The 18,873-nt window shown below is 40.6% G+C and overlaps 1 protein-coding gene across 1 annotated transcript in view; it reads right to left on the bottom strand.

Annotated features, from left to right (window-relative positions):
* Positions 1-18,873, bottom strand: part of CRYL1 (crystallin lambda 1) — a 124,627-nt gene that overhangs the window by 95,581 nt on the left and 10,173 nt on the right. The window contains exon 2 of the mRNA XM_053563630.1: positions 16,216-16,323. Coding sequence (XP_053419605.1) covers positions 16,216-16,323 — 108 coding nt within the window. The remainder of the gene's footprint in view (positions 1-16,215; positions 16,324-18,873) is intronic.

Below are 18,873 nucleotides of genomic sequence, written 5' to 3'. Positions count from 1 at the left end.
CACACAATCGAATCTTCAAACCTTTTCAGCATCATGGTTTTCCTTCTTCATTGCCCACTGTCTAAATTAACCAATTTGCCTTTTTTTTTTTTTAATTCCTCAACATGGGAAACCAAGCTTCATTTCTACTTCTTTCCACCTAGAAGTCTCTCCTTTGCTCTTTATTCCCTCACATGGTGTTGCTGACTTCTGCATGGAAACCCCTATCCCTTTGGTTACTGTTTCTTTTCCCAAAGACTTCTGCTAGTAGACCACATCTGCCTCCTAACTCCATCCCCTCATGCCTCAGGAGGAGAAATTTATCTGATTGGTGAGTTTGGCAGAGGAAGCTCTGTCCTTCTCCATCTCCCCTAGGGAAGGCCATCTGGGGAAGCCTGTCTAAATCTGTTGCGAGGTATCAGGTAACTAAACAGTGATCATCTAGGATTTGCTTCAAAATAATCTGGGAGAAAAAGCACTCCCAGACGGCCAAATAAGGACCTCTAAAAATCCATTCCTCCTTAAAAGGAATAATGACATGAGCAAAAATGGTCAAGATCAACTTTCAGAAGTCTATAAATTAACCAAAGCCTAAAGTAACTCAATGAATGTTTATCCAAGAAAAATGCCTGGAGCTCAGAACAGTGGTGTGGTGTTTCAACTCGCCACACTTGCCAACTGTTCTCATTCTCTCCCTCGTGCTCCCTAGCAGCCTTGAAAGCCAGTAGCCCAGCAGCCACCATAGGGTGTAGAACAGGATTAGAAATCCCCAAAAACCCTCATGCCCAGAAAACTGTCATGAATTGACCTGTCTGGCAAACCCCTGGAAAAGCTGATGCTCTCAGGACTTGCTTTACTTGACCTGACTCAGGGCTCACTCTGTGGGGAGGCCCCACTCCCTGCATCGCTCCCAAATCAGCAGCCATTATTTAGCACTGCAGCTGCCCGAGGTGTCAATACCAGCTGGGGCTCAGGGGAGGGAAACCAAAATACTTAACGAAAAAGTGGGAAATGAGAGGTCTACAGTGGGCTTTCAAAGGCTTTGACATATTGCTGGGATCTAGAAAGCCACACTCATTGCAGGACCAGGAAAGGGCCTCAGAGGGGACAAACCATGTGTCCTGTACAGACATGGGAGGAGGGACAAAAGGGCAGGAGAATACTCCCTTTAGTCTCAAGCCCTTTTATAAGGATTATCTGCCCTCATGACTTAATCACCTTCCAAGGGCCCATCTCCTCACTCCACTTCATTGGGGATTAAATTCCAGCATGAACTTTGAAGGGCACACCATAATTCAAACCACAGCAGATAAACCGAGTTTCCTTCAACTGACTTTAACAGGTCAGGACAGACATGTGCACACTCAGGACAGGAAGAGTCACTCTACTCCTACCATCCAGAGAGTCAAAGTATTCTGACTTCTCTCCCATTTCATATATACAGGTAGCATATGTGGCTTTTACAAATCAGATAAAGCAAAGCTATTTCTGTTTGGGAAGAATAAATAATGGGAAAATGAAGCAATTGTTTGCTCTGTCCTAATGACGGCCAAGTACATCAGGATCTGTGAATACACAGATAAATCAGGTTGAATGACCCCTGCTGACCCTGTACACCCACTGCTGTGACCTTTCAGCAACATGACCCAGACCTTTCCTGAACTTTTGACAATCTGCCTCCCCACACCTGCTTCCAGGTAACTCCCCTACTCACTACAGTTTCTTGCCCAGAAATAGGGTACTCATGTCTCCATTTAGATCTTCTTTGCTATCCTACGATAAAACTAAAAATTTTCTCCATTAATGTATTTTTAAAAATATTTATACCCCGATTGTTATGTTGGTAATAGTTGCAATTTTGTTATGTGTTGTCTAACCATGTGTTACCAATGTAAAGATACACAATTGATTTTTTTTCTTTAGCATGTCATGTGTTTTCTCCATCCTTGGAATATTCTCTTTTCCATGACACACTCACTATCGTTTTGAATTAAACTTCCCAGCTTCTGAAATCTCATGGTATGGTCATAATTACTCATATGTCCCTCATCTATTTTCCTAACTGGGGGTGGGAGTAGCAAACTGTTTAGGTTTGTGGGTCACAGTCTGTCACTACTTATAAACTGAAAGCAGTCATAGCTGGCCCATGAACAAATGGGCATTTTATTCATAAAATAAAGCTTTATAATACATTCCCTAAGACAGAGAAAGGAACTGACAGTTCTGCATGGCTTCATACAGAAGCGGAATTCCCCTGGGGGCAGAAGAGCTGCGAAAAGACAAAACCAGAAACCCCAGACTGTAGTATCAACAGCATTCCCAACCCCATAACCAGACCAACGCTCTGTGTGTTTTTCAGTTATCAACTATCCACTGCCAGTCCTGGGGGTAGTGATTTGGGCTGGGCTCACATGTGGCTGCCCTAAGTGGCGGGTTGCCTGGGGACTGCTGGTATAGAAGCTTCCTTCACCTGTCAGGCAGCTGGCACTGTATTGGCTGGTACTGGCCCATTACATGTCTCTCGTTAATCAACTAGATGGAAGGAGAAAGCATATGAAGGCATCCCAGTATACACACGTGCGCGTTCAGGCCTCTGTTTGCTAATGGCCTGCTGGCTAGTGCAAGCCTGTGGCCAAGCCCAGACTCAGGGGGTGACAGCAGCAAAGTCACACTGCACAGGGGAGTGCAGACAGATGCGAGCAATTTTTGACCACCATACTTAGTGCTTCTAGTCAAAGGTATATGAAAAAACTAAAAGTTTCAAATCAGGAAAACAGACCAATCCAGAGAAACCCAGATCAAAACAGAGTTCACAATGTCCAGGCAACAGCGGAGACCCAGTGACTTCCTGGAAATGCCTGGGCCCAGGGAGGCAAGAGTACAGACAGCTACCTAGTTTCAGAGATCACTTCTGGTGGTTCACTAATTCCTCATCTGTTCAGAAAACTGGTTCATCTGCAGAGGGATCTGAGTACCAGAGTGACCAACTACAGACCACCACAGAGACAGCAGCAGAGAAACTGAGATGGAAAGCTATGGGAACCACAGATGCTGATTTCTGACTGGGACTTAGGCCACACAAGGCAGCCTATTATGCCCCAGAGTCAGGGTGATCACCAAGATGTCAACATGGCCTGTTACAGTGTGTCCTGGTCCCTTCAGAGTGTCCTTGTCCCTTTCCAACCCAGTCAGGAAGATATGTCATTTACATTTCCTGACAAGAGGATAAAGTCAGTTCTCCTCACATTCCTTCTGCCTGATATGGGGTAGAGACATTTTAACCTTGAGTTCCTGAGCATCTAAGGATGACAGGTGATGCACAATGATGTTGACAAAAGCTCACAGTCACCTGCTACATGGAAATAACACTAGTTCCAAATTTATAAGAGCTATGGGTTCATATTACAACTTTGTTACTTGATTTTTCTCAAAACACAGCATTCACCCTCTGAATTCTTCCTTGAGACCAAATATGTGCCAAGCACTGGGCACATTATGAAGAACAGAGACAAAGCAGTGAAATATCTGCTAATAAGGATTCCCAGGGTCAAGCTACTTTTCTATGATGATGTGTCAACATGCAAAGCATTTAGTTTTTCTTTGTGCCACCCCATTATAAAAAGATTAGTCTTGGTGACAACATTCTTTGTTTATAATTCACTAAGATCCCTTGGCATAAGTTGTGGTAATTTCTTTAAATCTTCTAATGTCTTGCTATTAAAAAAAAAATCAATTTCACTCAATTAAAGTTCATTTTTACTAATTCAGAATCCAGATGGACCATTTCTGTTTAACAAGATTGACATCAAACAGGTCTAACAGACACAAAATTTCCACACAATAAGCAGTAAAGTTTCAACCACATATTTTCAATTATAAAATGTTAAGAAGAATCAGATTATGGGAAGTGAACCAAACCCCAAGGTAAAGCAGATGGTGGGGAAAACATCCACGAGAAATACGGCCAGACGTTTGACACTCTAGAAAGGGTCCTGAGGTTCAACTGAAACATTTATTGAGTTAATACCAAGCACGCTGTCTCTGGAGACACAAAACATGCATGTTGAATCTCTCTGCATCCACGAGGACTAGTACAGGGACCAGGGGACCCTGAATAGTGAGGGACAGTGGGAGCATAATACACAGTCTCGGTCCTCATGTAGTCCATGACCTATGAAGACCACAAAACAGTGTCATGAAAGATGCCTGTGAGGCACGGTTCTGATGCCCATTCTGACACTACAGTTAATCCAACCCAGCCAAGAAGATAGGTCATTTATATTTCCTGATAAGAGGATAAAGTCAGTTCTCCTCACATTCCTTTTGTCTAATATGGGGTAGAAACTTTTTTTTTTTTTTTTTGATTTTTGCTAAATGCTTTATTTTTTACAGCGCCACTCCAACGACATTTATAAAATTCAATAGCACGAATGCTTCTCTGTAGTAATACTAATTTTGTGCCTTTTGTCTGCTTTCTTAAGACCAATTGTTCACACTTTGTAGATATTAGACAAATATATTTCGATTAAATACTATACCTATTTGTGTGTCTGTATTTTATTTTCAGGGATTCAAACGTTCTGATTAGTGCCTCTAAATGAGCTCCAATTTTTTTGGTTAGATAATTCCTAATTATTGATGTGAACAGTGGGGTAGAGACATTTTAACCTTGAGTTCCTGAGCATCTAAGGATGACAGGCGATGCACAATGATGTTGACAAAAGCTCACAGTCATTATCATTCTACAGGTCTCAGAAATCACACTGACCAAAATATTTACAAAAACAAGGTTTGGTCTCAATCCTCTTACCTTGGAGGCTCTGTACAGAAATGGTACATTTTAAAATCTTGTGACTGAATAAAGGGAAACAGACAGCTTTACTCAAAAATCACTCAAGACCAAGAATTCAGTATGGAGTGGAGGGGGCAATATGACAGGATTCAACCTGAAGCTATTTGCTAACAGTAATTTGAGAAGGAAAAGGCAGTCAGTCACAAGATACCCTAAGATTCCTGTTTCCTGCCAAAGCTGTACAACCAGTTCTGCATATTGATGTTAACTCAGCTTAAATATATCTGAGTTGTAAAAACAAGGAGCCACGCATGAGGTGCATGTCTGTGATCCCAGCTACTCAGGAAGCTGAGGCAGGAAGATCACTTAAGCCCAGGAATTCAAAGCCGCCTCGGTAACATATCAAGATCTGTTTGTAAAAAAAAGTAAAAATGAAATTAGCCAGGCATGGTGGTGTACGCCTATAGTTCTGGCTGCCTGGAAGGCTAAGGCAGGAGAATCACTTGAGCTCAAGAGTTTGAGGTTGCTGGGAGCTATGATGATGCCACTACATTCTAGCCTAGAACAATAGAGTAAGGTCTGATCTTAAAAAAATACATAGCTCTTAAGTATTGTAGGATAATAGCAAACACTTTAATCCAATTTAAAAAATAAAAATAAAAAAAATAGCCAAAAACCTTACCCAAACCTCCCATTTACTCCCTGCTGCCTGAAAGGACTTTAAAAGTGACCAAAACCTTCAATGACATACCTAAAATGTAAGGCCTAAAATACAAGTGCCCCAAGGAACAGAACAAGGAACTTCTCAATTAGGAACTCTGGGGTTCTCTCTTAGATACCACTAAGTTGGAATCAACTTCACAAAATAGAAGTGAAATCTAGAGTAGGGTGGCCAACACAGCCCTCAGGCTAACTCTAGTCCCCCTGTGAGGGCAGTTTTCACATTTTTAAAACATTAGAAAAATGTGTTTAGCCGTATTTAATGGCACAAGAAAATCCCATGAACATAATTCAGAGTTAACCTATAAAATAAAGCTATATTGGGACACAGCCATGCCCCTGTGTTCATAGCTGTTCCCAGCCCACAATTAAGCTGGGACAGACACAAGATTCGAAAAGCTAAAGTGTTCACAATCTGGCCTGCACAGAAAAGGTTCACCAACCCCACATCTGGAGCCTGTGGGGTCTCTTCTCCCCTAGGCAGAGCTCTCCTCAGATACTGGGCCGGTGTCTAAGCTATTATCTCTCAGCTGCAGACCCACCCGTCAGGACACTATCACTGGAAAGCTAATTAGAAGTCCAGGCCTGCTGATAAGTTGGGATTGACACTCAAGGATAGAAAACAGCACACTTAACAACCACCATTTTCCAAGTGGGGTTTGCTATGCTCTCACTTTCACAGAACTACTGAATGTGGGAATAAAGAAAGAATTTAACAAAGTAGATTCAATTTTACTGATTTAGGAATACCATAAATTCCTTAAAGTTCTTGACAATTTTATTCCCCTTAATGGCTTTGATTATCAATAAGTTGCTTCCTACCATCCCCTAAAGGGTCTGTAGTTGCCACAAGTTAGGGGGAGGGAAGGATGGACAGGTGGAATACAGGAGGTTGAGAGTAGTGAAACCCTCTGAATGATAATACAATGGTGGATACATGTCACATGCATTTGTCACACCCATAAAACATACAACACCAACAGTGAATCCTAATGTCAACCATGCACTTTGGGTGATGATGTCAATTTAGGTTCATGAATTGTAACAAATGTACCAATCTGAGTGGGGGAAGTTGAGTAGGGGCTGTGAACATGTAGAGGGAAGAGGCATGTGGAAAAGAAATCTCTGTACTTCTTTGCTGTGAGCCTATACTGCTCTAAAAAATAAAACTTATAAAAAGCAAAAACCGATTTTTACTAATCTGCCTTATTGTGAGCTGATCTTTCAGCAAAACTTCCAAGCCAAAGAGGAAATTTCTCCTCACACCACACATGGAAACTAGAGTAATAGTTAAGATCGTGTGTTCTGGAGCCTGGTTCTAATAGTTCTCTTACCACTATCAGATATTTGACCTGAAGGCGTCAGGAAGAGACTTCTGGACCCCAAGAGGAGGACAAAAGCCGTGGAAAACTGGCAAGTAGTTGCGTGTGTTGGATCTAATCCCGCCGGCAGCTGCGTGGAAACTTAAAGAGCAAGAGGAAATGAAAAAAAATTAGGGAAGGAAACAGATAAAAGAAATCACACATGAGGAAGAATCAGCAGAAAACTCCAGGCAACTTGAAAAACCAGTCCAGAGGAACCTTTTCAAGAGACCATGAGATAGCTATTGCAGAGGATTCCACCTATAAAGAAATGTTAGGAATGACAGAAAGGGAATTTAGAATACACATGATGGAAATAATGAAGGAAACTGCTAATAAAGTAGAAAATAACCAAAAGGAAATCCAAAAACAGAATCAAGTAAGAGATGAACAATATGAAGAATATAGAAAGGTATAGCAGAGCTGAAGGAACTGAAGCAGTCAATTAGGGAACTTAAAGATGCAATAGAAAGTATCAACAACAGGTTAGACCATGCAGAAGAAAGAATTTCAGAGGTAGAGGACAAAGTTCTTGAGATAATTCAGATAGTTAAAGAGGCAGAAAAGAAGAGAGAGAAAGCAGAACGTTCACTGACAGAATTATGGGACTTTATGAAGTGTTCAAACATACAAGTTATAGGAATCCCAGAAGGGGAAGAAGAATGCCCCAGAGGAATGGAAGCCATACTAGAAAATATTATAAATGAAATCTCCCAAATATCACCAAAGACTCTGACACACTCCTTTCAGAGGGATATCAGACTCCAGGTCGGCTCAACTCTAACCAAGCCTCTCCGAGACATATTGTGATGAACCTGTCCAAAGTCAAGACAAAAGAACAGATTCATCAAGCTGCCAGGAATAAGTGCCAGTTACCTACAGGGGCAAATCTATCAGGGTGACTACAGACTTCTCTAATGAAACTTTCCAAGCAAGAAGACAATGGTCATCTACCTTTAATCTACTTAAACAGAACAATTTACAGCCCAGAATTCTATATCCTGCTAAGCTAAGCTTTAAAATTGACAGAGAATTCAAATCACTTACTGATATACAAACACTGAGGAAATTTGCCACAAGAAGACCAGCTCTAAAGGAAATACTTCAACCTGTTCTACACACTGACCATCACAATGGATCAACAGCAAAGTAAGAACTCAGCAATTAAAGGACAGAACCTAGCTTCCACACTGATGCAAAAGATAAAACTAAGCAAAGGACTCTCAGAAAATAAGATGATTAGAATACTACCACACTTATCAATTATCTCAATAAATGTTAATGGCTTGAATTCCCCACTGAAGAGACATCGATTAAAAAACACAAGCCATCCATTTGCTGTCTGCAGGAAACACACCTGGCTTCAAAAGACAAATTAAAACTACGAGTCAAGGGTTGGAAGATAATTTTTCAGGCAAATGGAATTCAGAAGAAAAGAGAAGTTGCGCTCTTATTTTCAGATACATGTGGATTTAAAGCAATTAAAGTCAAAAAAGACAAACATGGTCACTTTATATTGGTCAAGGGAAAATACAACAAGAAGATGTTTCAATTCTAAATATTTATGCACCCAATTTAAATGCTCCCAGATTCTTGAAACAGACGTTACTCAGTCTGAGCAATATGATAGCCTATAATACCATTATAACAGGGGACTTTAACACTCCTCTTACAGAGCTGGACAGATCCTCTAAACAGAAATTAACAAAGATATAAGAGATTTAAATGAGACCATAGAACAACTGTGCTGGATAATTGTGTATAGGACACTCCATCTCAAAGATAAAGAATATACATTCTTCTCATCGTCCCATGGAACACTCTCAGAAATTGATCACATCCTAGGACATAAAACAAACCTCAACAGAATCAAAAGAATTGAAATTTTACCTTGTATCTTCTCAGACCACAAGACACTAAAGGTGGAACTCAACTCTAACAAAAACACTCGACCCCACACAAAGGCAGGGAAATTAAACAACCTTCTGTTGAATGTCAGATGGGTGCAGGAAGAAATAAAACAGGTAATCATTAACTTCCTAGAGCATAACAACAATGATGACATGAGCTACCAAAACCTGTGGGATATTCCAAAGGCAGTTTTGAGAGGAAAATTTATCGCTTTAGATGCCTACATTCAAAAACAGAAAGAGAGCGCATCAACAAACTCACAATCCATCTTATGGAACTGGAAAAAGAAGAACAATATAAGCCTAAACCCAGTAGAAGAAAAAAAAAATCTCCAAAATTAAATCAGAGATCAATGAAATTAAAAACAAAACAATCATTCAGAAAATTAATGAAACAAGGAGTTGGTGTTTTAAAAAAATAAATAAGGGCGGCGCCTGTGGCTCAAGGAGTAGGGTGCCAGTCCCATATGCCGGAGATGGTGGGTTCAAACCCAGCCCCGGCCAAAAAAAAAAAATAATAATAAATAAATAAATAAATAAAATATGTAAGCCTTTAGCCAGAATAACTAGAAATAGAAAAGTAAAATCTCTAGTAACCTCAATCAGAAATGATAAAGGGGAAATAACAACTGATCCCACAGAGATACAAAAGATCATCTCTGAATACTACCAGAAACTCTATGCCCAGAATTTGACAATGTGAAGGAAATGATCAATATTTGGAATCACACCCTCTCCCTAGACTTAGCCAGGAAGAAACAGAGCTTCTGAACAGATCAATTTCATTACTGAGATTAAAGAAACAATAAAAAAGCTTCCAACCAAAAAATGCCCTGGTCTAGATGGCTTCATACCAGAATTCTATCAAACCTTCAAGGAAGAGCTTATTCATGTACTACAGAAATTATTCCAAAAAATTTAGGAGGAAGGAATCTTCCCCAACATGTTCTACAAAGCAAACATCACCCTGATACCAAAACCAGGAAAAGACCCAACTAAAAAGGAGAATTTCAGACCAATGTCACTCATGAATCTATGATGCAAAAATTCTCAACAAAATCCTAGCCAATAAATTACAGCTTATCATCAAAAAAGTTATACATCATGATCAAGTAGGTTTCATCCCAGAGATGCAAGGCTGGTTTAACATACCCAAGTCCATAAACGTTACCCACCATATTAACAGAGGCAAAAATAAAGACCATATGATCCTCTCAATAGATGAAGAAAAAGCATTCGATAAAATCCAGCATCGTTTTCTAATTAGAACACTGAAGAGTATAGGCATAGGTGGCACATTTCTGAGACTGCCTGAAGCTATCTATGACAAACCCAGAGCTAATATTTTACTGAACAGAGTAAAACTGAAAGCTTTTCCTCTTAGAACTGGAACCAGACAAGGTTGTCCTCTATCACCTTTACTATTCAAAAGAGTACTTGAAGTTCTAGCCAATACAATTAGGCAAGACAAGAAAATAAAGGGAATCCAAATGGGAGCAGAGGAGGTCAAACTCTCCCTCTTTGCTGATGACATGATCTTCTACTTAGAGAATCCCAAAGACTCAACCACAAGACTCCTGGAAGTCATCAAAAAATACAGTAATGTCTCTGGATGTAAAATCAATGTACACAAGTCAGTAGCCTTTGTATATGCCAATAACAGTCAAGATGAGAAGCTAATTAAGGACACAACTCCCTTCACCATAGTTTCAATGAAAATGAAATATCTAGGAATATACCTAACAAAGGTGGTGAAGGACCTCTATACAGAAAATTATGAAATCCTCAGAAAGGAAATAGCACAGCATAATAACAAATGGAGAACATACCATGCTCATGGCTGGGAAGAATCAACATTGTTAAAATGTCTATACTTCCCAAAGCAATCTACCTATTCAATGCCATTCCTATTCAAATACCAACATCGTACTTTCAAGATTTGGAAAAAATGATTCAGTGTTTTGTATGGAACCAGAAAAAAAAACGTATAGCTAAGGCAGTTCTCAGTAATAAAAATAAAGCTGAGGGCATCACCATACCAGATTTTAGGCTGTACTACAAAGCCATAGTGGTCAAGACAGCATGCTACTGGCACAAAAATAGAGACATAGACACTTGGAATTGAACAGAAAACCAGGAAATTAAACTAAAATCTTGTAACCACCTAATCTTTGATAAACCAAACAAGAAAATATCTTGGAGGAGACTCCCTATTCAATAAATGGTGTTGAGAGAACTGGATGTCTACATGTAAAAGACTGAAACTGGACCCACATCTTTCTCCACTCACAAAAATTGATTCAAGATGGATAAAGCACTTAAATTTAAGGCATGAAACAATAAAAATCCTCAAAGAAAGTATACAAAAAACACTGGAAGATATTGGTCTGGGGAAAGACTTCATGAAGAAGACTGCCATGGCAATTGCAACAACAACAAAATAAACAAATGGGACTTCATCAAACTGAAAAGCTTCTGTACAGCTAAGGAGACACCCACATAAGCAAATACACAACCTACACAATGGGAAAGGATATTTGCATATTTTGAATCAGACAAAAGCTTGATAACTAGGATCTATAGAGAACTCAAATTAATCCACATGAACAAAGCCAACAATCCCATATATCAATGGGCAAGAGACATGAATAGAACCTTCTCTAAAGAAGACAGAGGAATGGCTAACAAACACATGAAAAAATGTTCATCATCTCTATCTATTAGAGAAATGCAAATTAATACCACCCTGAGATACCATCGAACCCCAGTGAGAATGGCCCACATCACAAAATCTCAAAACTGCAGATGCTGGCGTGGATGTGGAGAGAAGGGAACACTTTTACACTGCTGGTGGGACTGCAAACTAGTGCAACCTTTCTGGAAGGAAGTATGGAGAAACCTCAAAGCACTCAAGCTAGACCTCCCATTTGATCCTGCAATCCCATTACTAGGCATCTACCCAGAAGGAAAATAATCCTTTTATCATAAGGACACTTGTACTAGACTGTTTATTGCAGCTCAATTTACAATCGCCAAAATGTGGAAACCGCCTAAATGCCCACCAACTCAGGAATGGATTAACAAGCTGTGGTATATGTATACCATGGAATACTATTCACATTAAAAAAAAAAAAATAGAGACTTTACATCCTTTGTATTAACCTGGATGGAAGTGGAAGATATTATTTTTAGTAAAGCATCACAAGAATGGAGAAGCATGAATCCTATGTACTCAATTTTGATATGAGGACAATTAATGACAATTAAGGTCACAATGGGGGTGAAGGAAGGGGAGAGCAGAGAGAGAGAGAGAAAGAGGAAGGGGTGGGGAAAGGAAGAGCAGGGAGACAGAAGGAGGGAGAGGGTGGACCCTTGGTGTGTGCCACACCTTCTGGGGATAAGACACGATTGCAAGAGGGACTTTACCTAACAAATGCAATCAGTGTAACCTGGTTTATTGTACCCTCAATGAATCTCCAACAATAAATAATAATAATATAAAAAAGGAAAAACCTAGCAATTAAAAAATCTATACACAACAGGGTGGGGCCTGTGGCTCAAAGGGGTAGAGCACCAGCCCCATATGCCGGAGGTGGCAGGTTCAAACCCAGCCCTGGCCAAAAACTGCAAAAAAAAATCTATACACAACAGACCACAGAACATGGTTTGCCAATGCCTGCTCTAACATACCACGTATTTTAGTAACTAATTTTGTATTATATACGTCTGTAGCTCTCCTGTCCCCTCCAGAGTAGGAGTTCCTCGAACTCAGAGATCTTAATCTATTGTGGTTACTACTTAATTCCCAGTAGTAACATGTGCCTGGCACACAGTAGGTTCTCAACCAGTACTCCTGAATATGACTCATAATATTTTATTTAAGATCCTCAGTATTGTGGTGAGCCACTATAATGAATGTTGTTGGTATTCCACCCAGATCTCAGAATCCCCTACACCAGCACTGGGTGTCCATTCCCCAGCCCTTGAACTCTCTGTTGCTAAAGGCTCCCACCTGTAGCCTTCCTTAGAGTACTATCCTGGACCCAGACCCAGAACTGGACATGTCTGAGAGTTTATATCCAGAAAGAGATATGAAAGCTCAGCTTCCTAGCCTTAATGAGTGACAAACTTTGTGGTGTACCCTAAGCTTCGGAACTCCCATGGAATCTTTGAGCCTTAGATTTCTCCAGAAATCATACCCTTAGTTGGTTTCTTCTTATTTATCCTATCCTTCCCCTATTCCATTATTGCTCTCTCCTGGGAGCACTTCCTTAACAAATCTCCTGCCCAGGAATCCTCATCTCAGAATCTGATTCTGAAGAATAAATCTAAGACAGATTCAACATTGGAATTATCAGGCATTAATCCAAAAGAATTATGACTACTCAAAGATATGAAATATGGAACCACAAAGAATGAACAGACAATGAGAGACTATGAAAATGAACAATGTATCTAGGGAAAAAGGCAAATTGAACTTATAAAAAACTAAGTTACTAAAATAAACTCAGTACACAGTTTAAACAGATTAGACACTGCTAAAAAAAAGAATTAGTGAACTGGAAGAAATGTATTCTTAAAAACACAGGGACAGGGCGGTGCCTGTGGCTCAGTGAGTTCAGCGCTGGCCCATATACCAAGGGTGGCAGGTTTGAACCCGGCTCCAGCCAAACTGCAACAAAAAAATAGCTGGGCATTCTGGGCAGGTGCCTGTAGTCCCAACTACTCTGGAAGCTGAGGCAAGAGAATCACCTAAGCCCAAGAGCTAGAGTTTGCTGTGAACTGTGACACCACAGTACTCTAATGAGGGCAATAAAGTGAGACTCTGTCTCTTAAAAAAAAACACAGGGACACAGAAAATAAGAAATTAAAAGACAAGATGACAAAATGAGATACTTCAAATATTCATGCACTCAAAATCCTTGTAGGGAAGAGACTCAGCAGTCTCACTCATAGGTATGTACCCTGCAGAGACTCTTGCACTTGTACACTTGGAAACATATGTGAGAATATTAAAAATAGCATTATCTACAACAGCTCCATATTGGAAAGAGCTATAATTTTCATCAAGAGGACAATAATTCATAGCAAACTCACATAATAGAATATGACATAGCAATAAAAATAGATGTTCTATGACTCTGGGCAATAACCTGAATACCTTAAAGAAACAGTCTTATAGAACACAAAAAAAATAAGCAAAACCAAACAATATGTTATTTAAGATAAATATTAAATAGAAGTATTTTTAAGGCAAGGAAATGGTAAATACAAAATACACAAGATTAATAACCTCTGGTGGGAAGGCAGAGGGGATGAAATCCAAAAGGTGCACACTGATAACGTTCTACATCTTAGGCTGGGGGGTAGAGTCACAGATGTTCATTTTAGTGTTATTCTTGAGCTTACATAAATGATCTATTCTTTTGTACATATCAAATGTTATATTTAAAGTGATGTTTGTAGAGTCTCTACAGCAAATTGTATAAATGAATATGAAGATGCTTAAGGGTTCTTTGAAGTCAGACAGACCAGGGCTGGAATCTTATGTCTTACTGTGTCTTTGAGTAGGTTTCTTCTCTTGGATAGACCTAAATTTTCTCACAAAATAATGTCAATAAGCCAGGTGCAATGGAAAACAAAACCAAAAAAACCACTGGCAATAATATCTACCTCAAAGGGTTTGGGATTTAAGTAAGATTTCTAGGCATAAGCTCCATGGCAGGATGAACTTATTATCCACCTACACAACACTAGTGAACAGAACATGCATGGTGGGGCCAAGTCCTCCTCCTTCCAAAATAGTAAAGTCTACATGAGTTTTGTGGTGGTTGTTTAAATTTTTGGTTTTTGTCTTAAAGGTTGACATTTTATCTTGGTATTGGCTGTATGTAACTATATGGAAGAACTAACTTCTCTGGGTTAAAGTTCTTAATCTGTAAAACTATATTATACTAGGATAAAAAAAAATGTTGTACTGGGGTACACAACTGTTTTTTGTTTTTGAAACACAATCTTATTTTATCACCCTTAGTAGAGTGCTGTGGCATCATAGCTCACAGCAATCTCAAACTCCTGGGCTTAATCAATTGGTTTTTGTTTTTTAAGAGACAGGGTCTTGCTCTGTCATATAGGCTGGAGTGCAGTGGTATCATCATAGCTCACTGTGGCCCCAAACACCGGGGCTCAAACAATTTTCCCATTTCAGCCTTCCAAGCAGCTGGAACTATAGGTATACGCCACCACATCCAGCTAATTTCTAAATTTTTTGTAGAGTTGGGGTCTATGTTTGTCCAAGCTAGTTTCAAACTCCTGGCCTTAAGTGATCTTCCTAACTTGGCCTCCCAAAGCACTGAAATTACAGTCATGAGCCACTTGTACCCAGTCAGAATTTAATGCTTCTAGTCCAAGATCACATGAAATGATGAATTAACTATACTTTTCTACAAAAATGCAAATTCTACCAGGCGTCCTCAAACTTTTTAAACAGAGGCCAGTTCCTGTCCCTCAGACTGTTGGAGAACTGGTAAAAAAAAAAAAAAAAAAAAAAAAACTATGAACAAATTCCTATGCACACTGCACATATCTTATTTTGAAGTAAAAAAACAAAACAGGAACAAATACAATCACACTGCCTCATGTGGCCCGCGGGCTGCAGTTTGAGGACCCCTCTAGTCATAAATCCCAGGTCTGAGATTGTCAGAGTCATGTTCAGTGATGGCCAGCTCAGGCGGCCATCAGTCAGGCTGTTTGCCTTCTGGCACGCTGCCTTGGTTTGGTTCCTCTATCTTTGACCTCTGTCACTTTCTGCCTTTTTCTTTGGTTCCTATTCTTCTATGCCTTGTGACTACCATTTCTAAAACTCAGCCCTGGCCATTCTTAGCATTTGAGAAGTTCACTCACTCTCACACATTAAACTAGTGCAGTTGTCAGTCATTAACAACCGCACAGTAATTCCAACTCTTTCTCCTCATAAGAGTACCGATAAACCTCTGAGATCCAGGAGCGTTTTAATTTGGGTCCTGCCATCACTGGATTAATACAGATCAAAAAACCCTGAGGGACTTCTGTCCTAAGACGTAATGCCTCTGCACCTCTGGCTGTCATAGGCAGAAGCGGGTCATTCTGCCCAGATGGAGCCCAGGTACCCTGCTCTCCAGCCTTGTAGACACAGAGAGACAAATCTCCAAGCCCACTTCGGTACAAAGCCTGAGATTCACGTGCAGCCTCCCAACACCCAACCGGTATCTTCTCAACCCAAAGAATCCTATCCTACAAGAGCCCTGTCTCTGGTTGTAATTCATGTTCCAGCCTTTATCAACTCAGAGGTACCATGATCACCACCAAACAAGAAAGTGAAGTCACAGATATTTACAGGATCAAGGATATGATAAGCAAGACCGACTGAGAGAAATTCATTTCAGTTCCTCCCGGAAGGCATCAGCTGACCCACCTGATGTTGTCCAGGGCATCTGTTATCTGCTGTTGCTCAACATCATAGAGTTTCACCTTGAAGCCTCCACTGGCAAACAACATAGCCCAGTTTCGCCCAATGATTCCACTAAAGGGAAATAAAATTAAGAAAGGATGCAAGTTAACGTAATTGAATACCTTTTCATTTCTAAGCCAGATGAGTTTTTTTAGTTATATAGTATACTATACTTAAAATATTTACACAGGGGAAACTGAGGCACCGAGGGATTAAGTCCACACAGGTTATAGCTGCTAGAGCCATGAGATGAAACCAAGCAGCCTGACTCGGGTCCTTACTCTCAATAACTACACTGCACTTGCTGTCTCAGACCTACTGGAGAATGAAAAAGCCATGCAGAGTTCACACAGGCCCATTCAAAGGCTTAAAAACCAAAGTATGGAACATATCTAGAGTCCAAACTTTGATTTTTAATCTCATTCTCCAATAAAAAGGGGCAGAAATTCTTGGAGAAATGGGTAATTTTAGGGCTGAACCAGGAAGTACACAGGATGAGCCTGGAGCATTTTGCAGTGCCAGAAATAAAGGGCTTCAAAAAATTAAAGACCCTATGTTGACCAGCACGTCACAAGGACAAAAGCTCCCACTATAAGAGCTCCCAATGGCTAAAGCTAGAACACCTTGAGCAACAAAATAAAGTAACATTGGATTATGAAACAAGGCACACAGTAAATATCTATGAATCCATACAGATATAAATGTCTAAATAAGTAAATGCATAAGAAGCCAATCTCTTGCAGAAGAATGCTGGCAATTTATATAGCTTCTCCACCCTAAGAGGCGAGTCACTCCCCATCCAGTAGTGTGGGCTACACAGGACACTACCTTCTAGGGAGCACAGTGCAGGCAGGTGGGTACTGGGGCAACTCAGGAGTAGAGAAACCTGACAAATGCCTCATCCTCAGCCAGGTGTTCAAGGTCAGCATCAACAGTGATGTCTGAGTGTGTGCCCTTGACACGTGACAAGAAGGGCACTTTGCCTTGGTGGCCATCTTTCCCCAAACCCACAGCTCCGGTGTACTCAAGAAGAAAACATCAGACAGACCCCTGTTGAGGCCAGTGCCCCACAAGGTCCTCAAAAACAAAGAAAGTCTGAGAAATTGTCACAGTCTAGAGCAGTCGAAACAGAAGTGATAAGGTGATGTAATGTGGTGTCCTGGATGGAATCTGGGACATATTTTGCCCATACTAAATATGTAGGCTTTTTCCTTGCCACGTTCCCTGAACAATGTAGTATAATGACTACATTGTAGTACATGTACATAGCACTGACATTTTCTCAGGTACTGTAAGTAACCTGGAGATGATGTAACCAAATGTGAGGATGTGCCTGGGTTCCATGCCAGCACTACATCATTTTAGGTCCAGGACTTGAGCACCCACGGATTTTAGTATCCACAGGCAGTCCTGGATCCCATCCTCCATGGAGACCAGAAGACAACTGCACTTACTTCTGCACTTTGCTGTGTGACATAATTCATTAAAATGTTTTTAAGAAAAGAATTCCTTTGGGGTGGCGCCTGTGGCTCAATGAGTAGGGCGCCAGCCCCATATACGGAGGGTGTTGGGTTCAAACCCAGCCCCGGCCAAACTGTGACAAAAAAATAGCTGGGCATTGTGGCGGGTGCCTGTCGTCCCAACTACTCTGGAGACTGAGGCAAGAGAATCACCTAAGTCCCAAGAGCTAGAGGTTGATGTGAGCTGTGATGCCACAGTACTCTAACCAAGGGCAACATAGTGAGACTGTCTCTAAAAAAAAAAAAAAGAGAGAGAGAGAATTCCTTACCTATTTTGTAGTTTAATATGCAACTCTTCAAAATAACCCATCCCTTCAATGCATGGAAAAGCTTCACCACATACTGATGTGACTGGGGACCAGATCAAGTTGACTGACTAGCCCTCAGGCCTTGAGAGTAATCTCAGATCCCTCTACCTACTAGGTGCCCTTACATTCATGTCTGCCACACAGTGGGGGAGAGGCCAGCACCTGGGAGAAAGGAGGCTGTATAGAAATGGGGGTGCTCCATTGGTCTAGAGGTCAAAGATGTTCCACAGGGTAAAACAGGTTCATCTCATCAAACAGAACTCCCCCCCACCCCACCTTGATTTGCATCACAGTGACCAGTGTGCACTGCACGGAGAGCCACCAAAGAGGGGGAGGAAACTCTTTTTTTGTTTTTCCAAATTTCAGATTAATATGAGGGTAGAAATGATTAGGTTACACTGAGTTTCTAGGTATAGTTCAAGTTGTAGTTGAGCCCTTCACCCAGGGAGTGTGTTGTATGCCCTAACATTGTGCACATTCAGGAAGAAGGAAGCTTTCTAAAGATCATTCTTGATTAGCAAAGGTCACATCACTGCTTAAACCTTCACTGCCCAGGGAGGGAGCCACTAGCCACAGGGATTGCTAACACTGCAAAGTAGCTGCCTGAGCTGAGGTGTGCTACCCTGTTTCCCTGAAAATAAGACAGTATCTTATTTTAAGGTGTGCTCCCAAAGATATGCTAGGTCTATTTTCAGGGGACGTCTTATCTTTCCTGTAAGTAGGTCTTATTTTTGGAGGATGTCTTATTTTCGGGGAAACAGGGTAGTAAGTGTAATAACACTATGATAATATAT

The sequence above is a fragment of the Nycticebus coucang genome, chromosome 15, assembly GCF_027406575.1.
Source record: "Nycticebus coucang isolate mNycCou1 chromosome 15, mNycCou1.pri, whole genome shotgun sequence".
NCBI lineage: Eukaryota > Metazoa > Chordata > Mammalia > Primates > Lorisidae > Nycticebus > Nycticebus coucang.
Note: the sequence above shows the minus strand (reverse complement) of the source record. Positions and strands in the feature narration are given on the sequence as shown.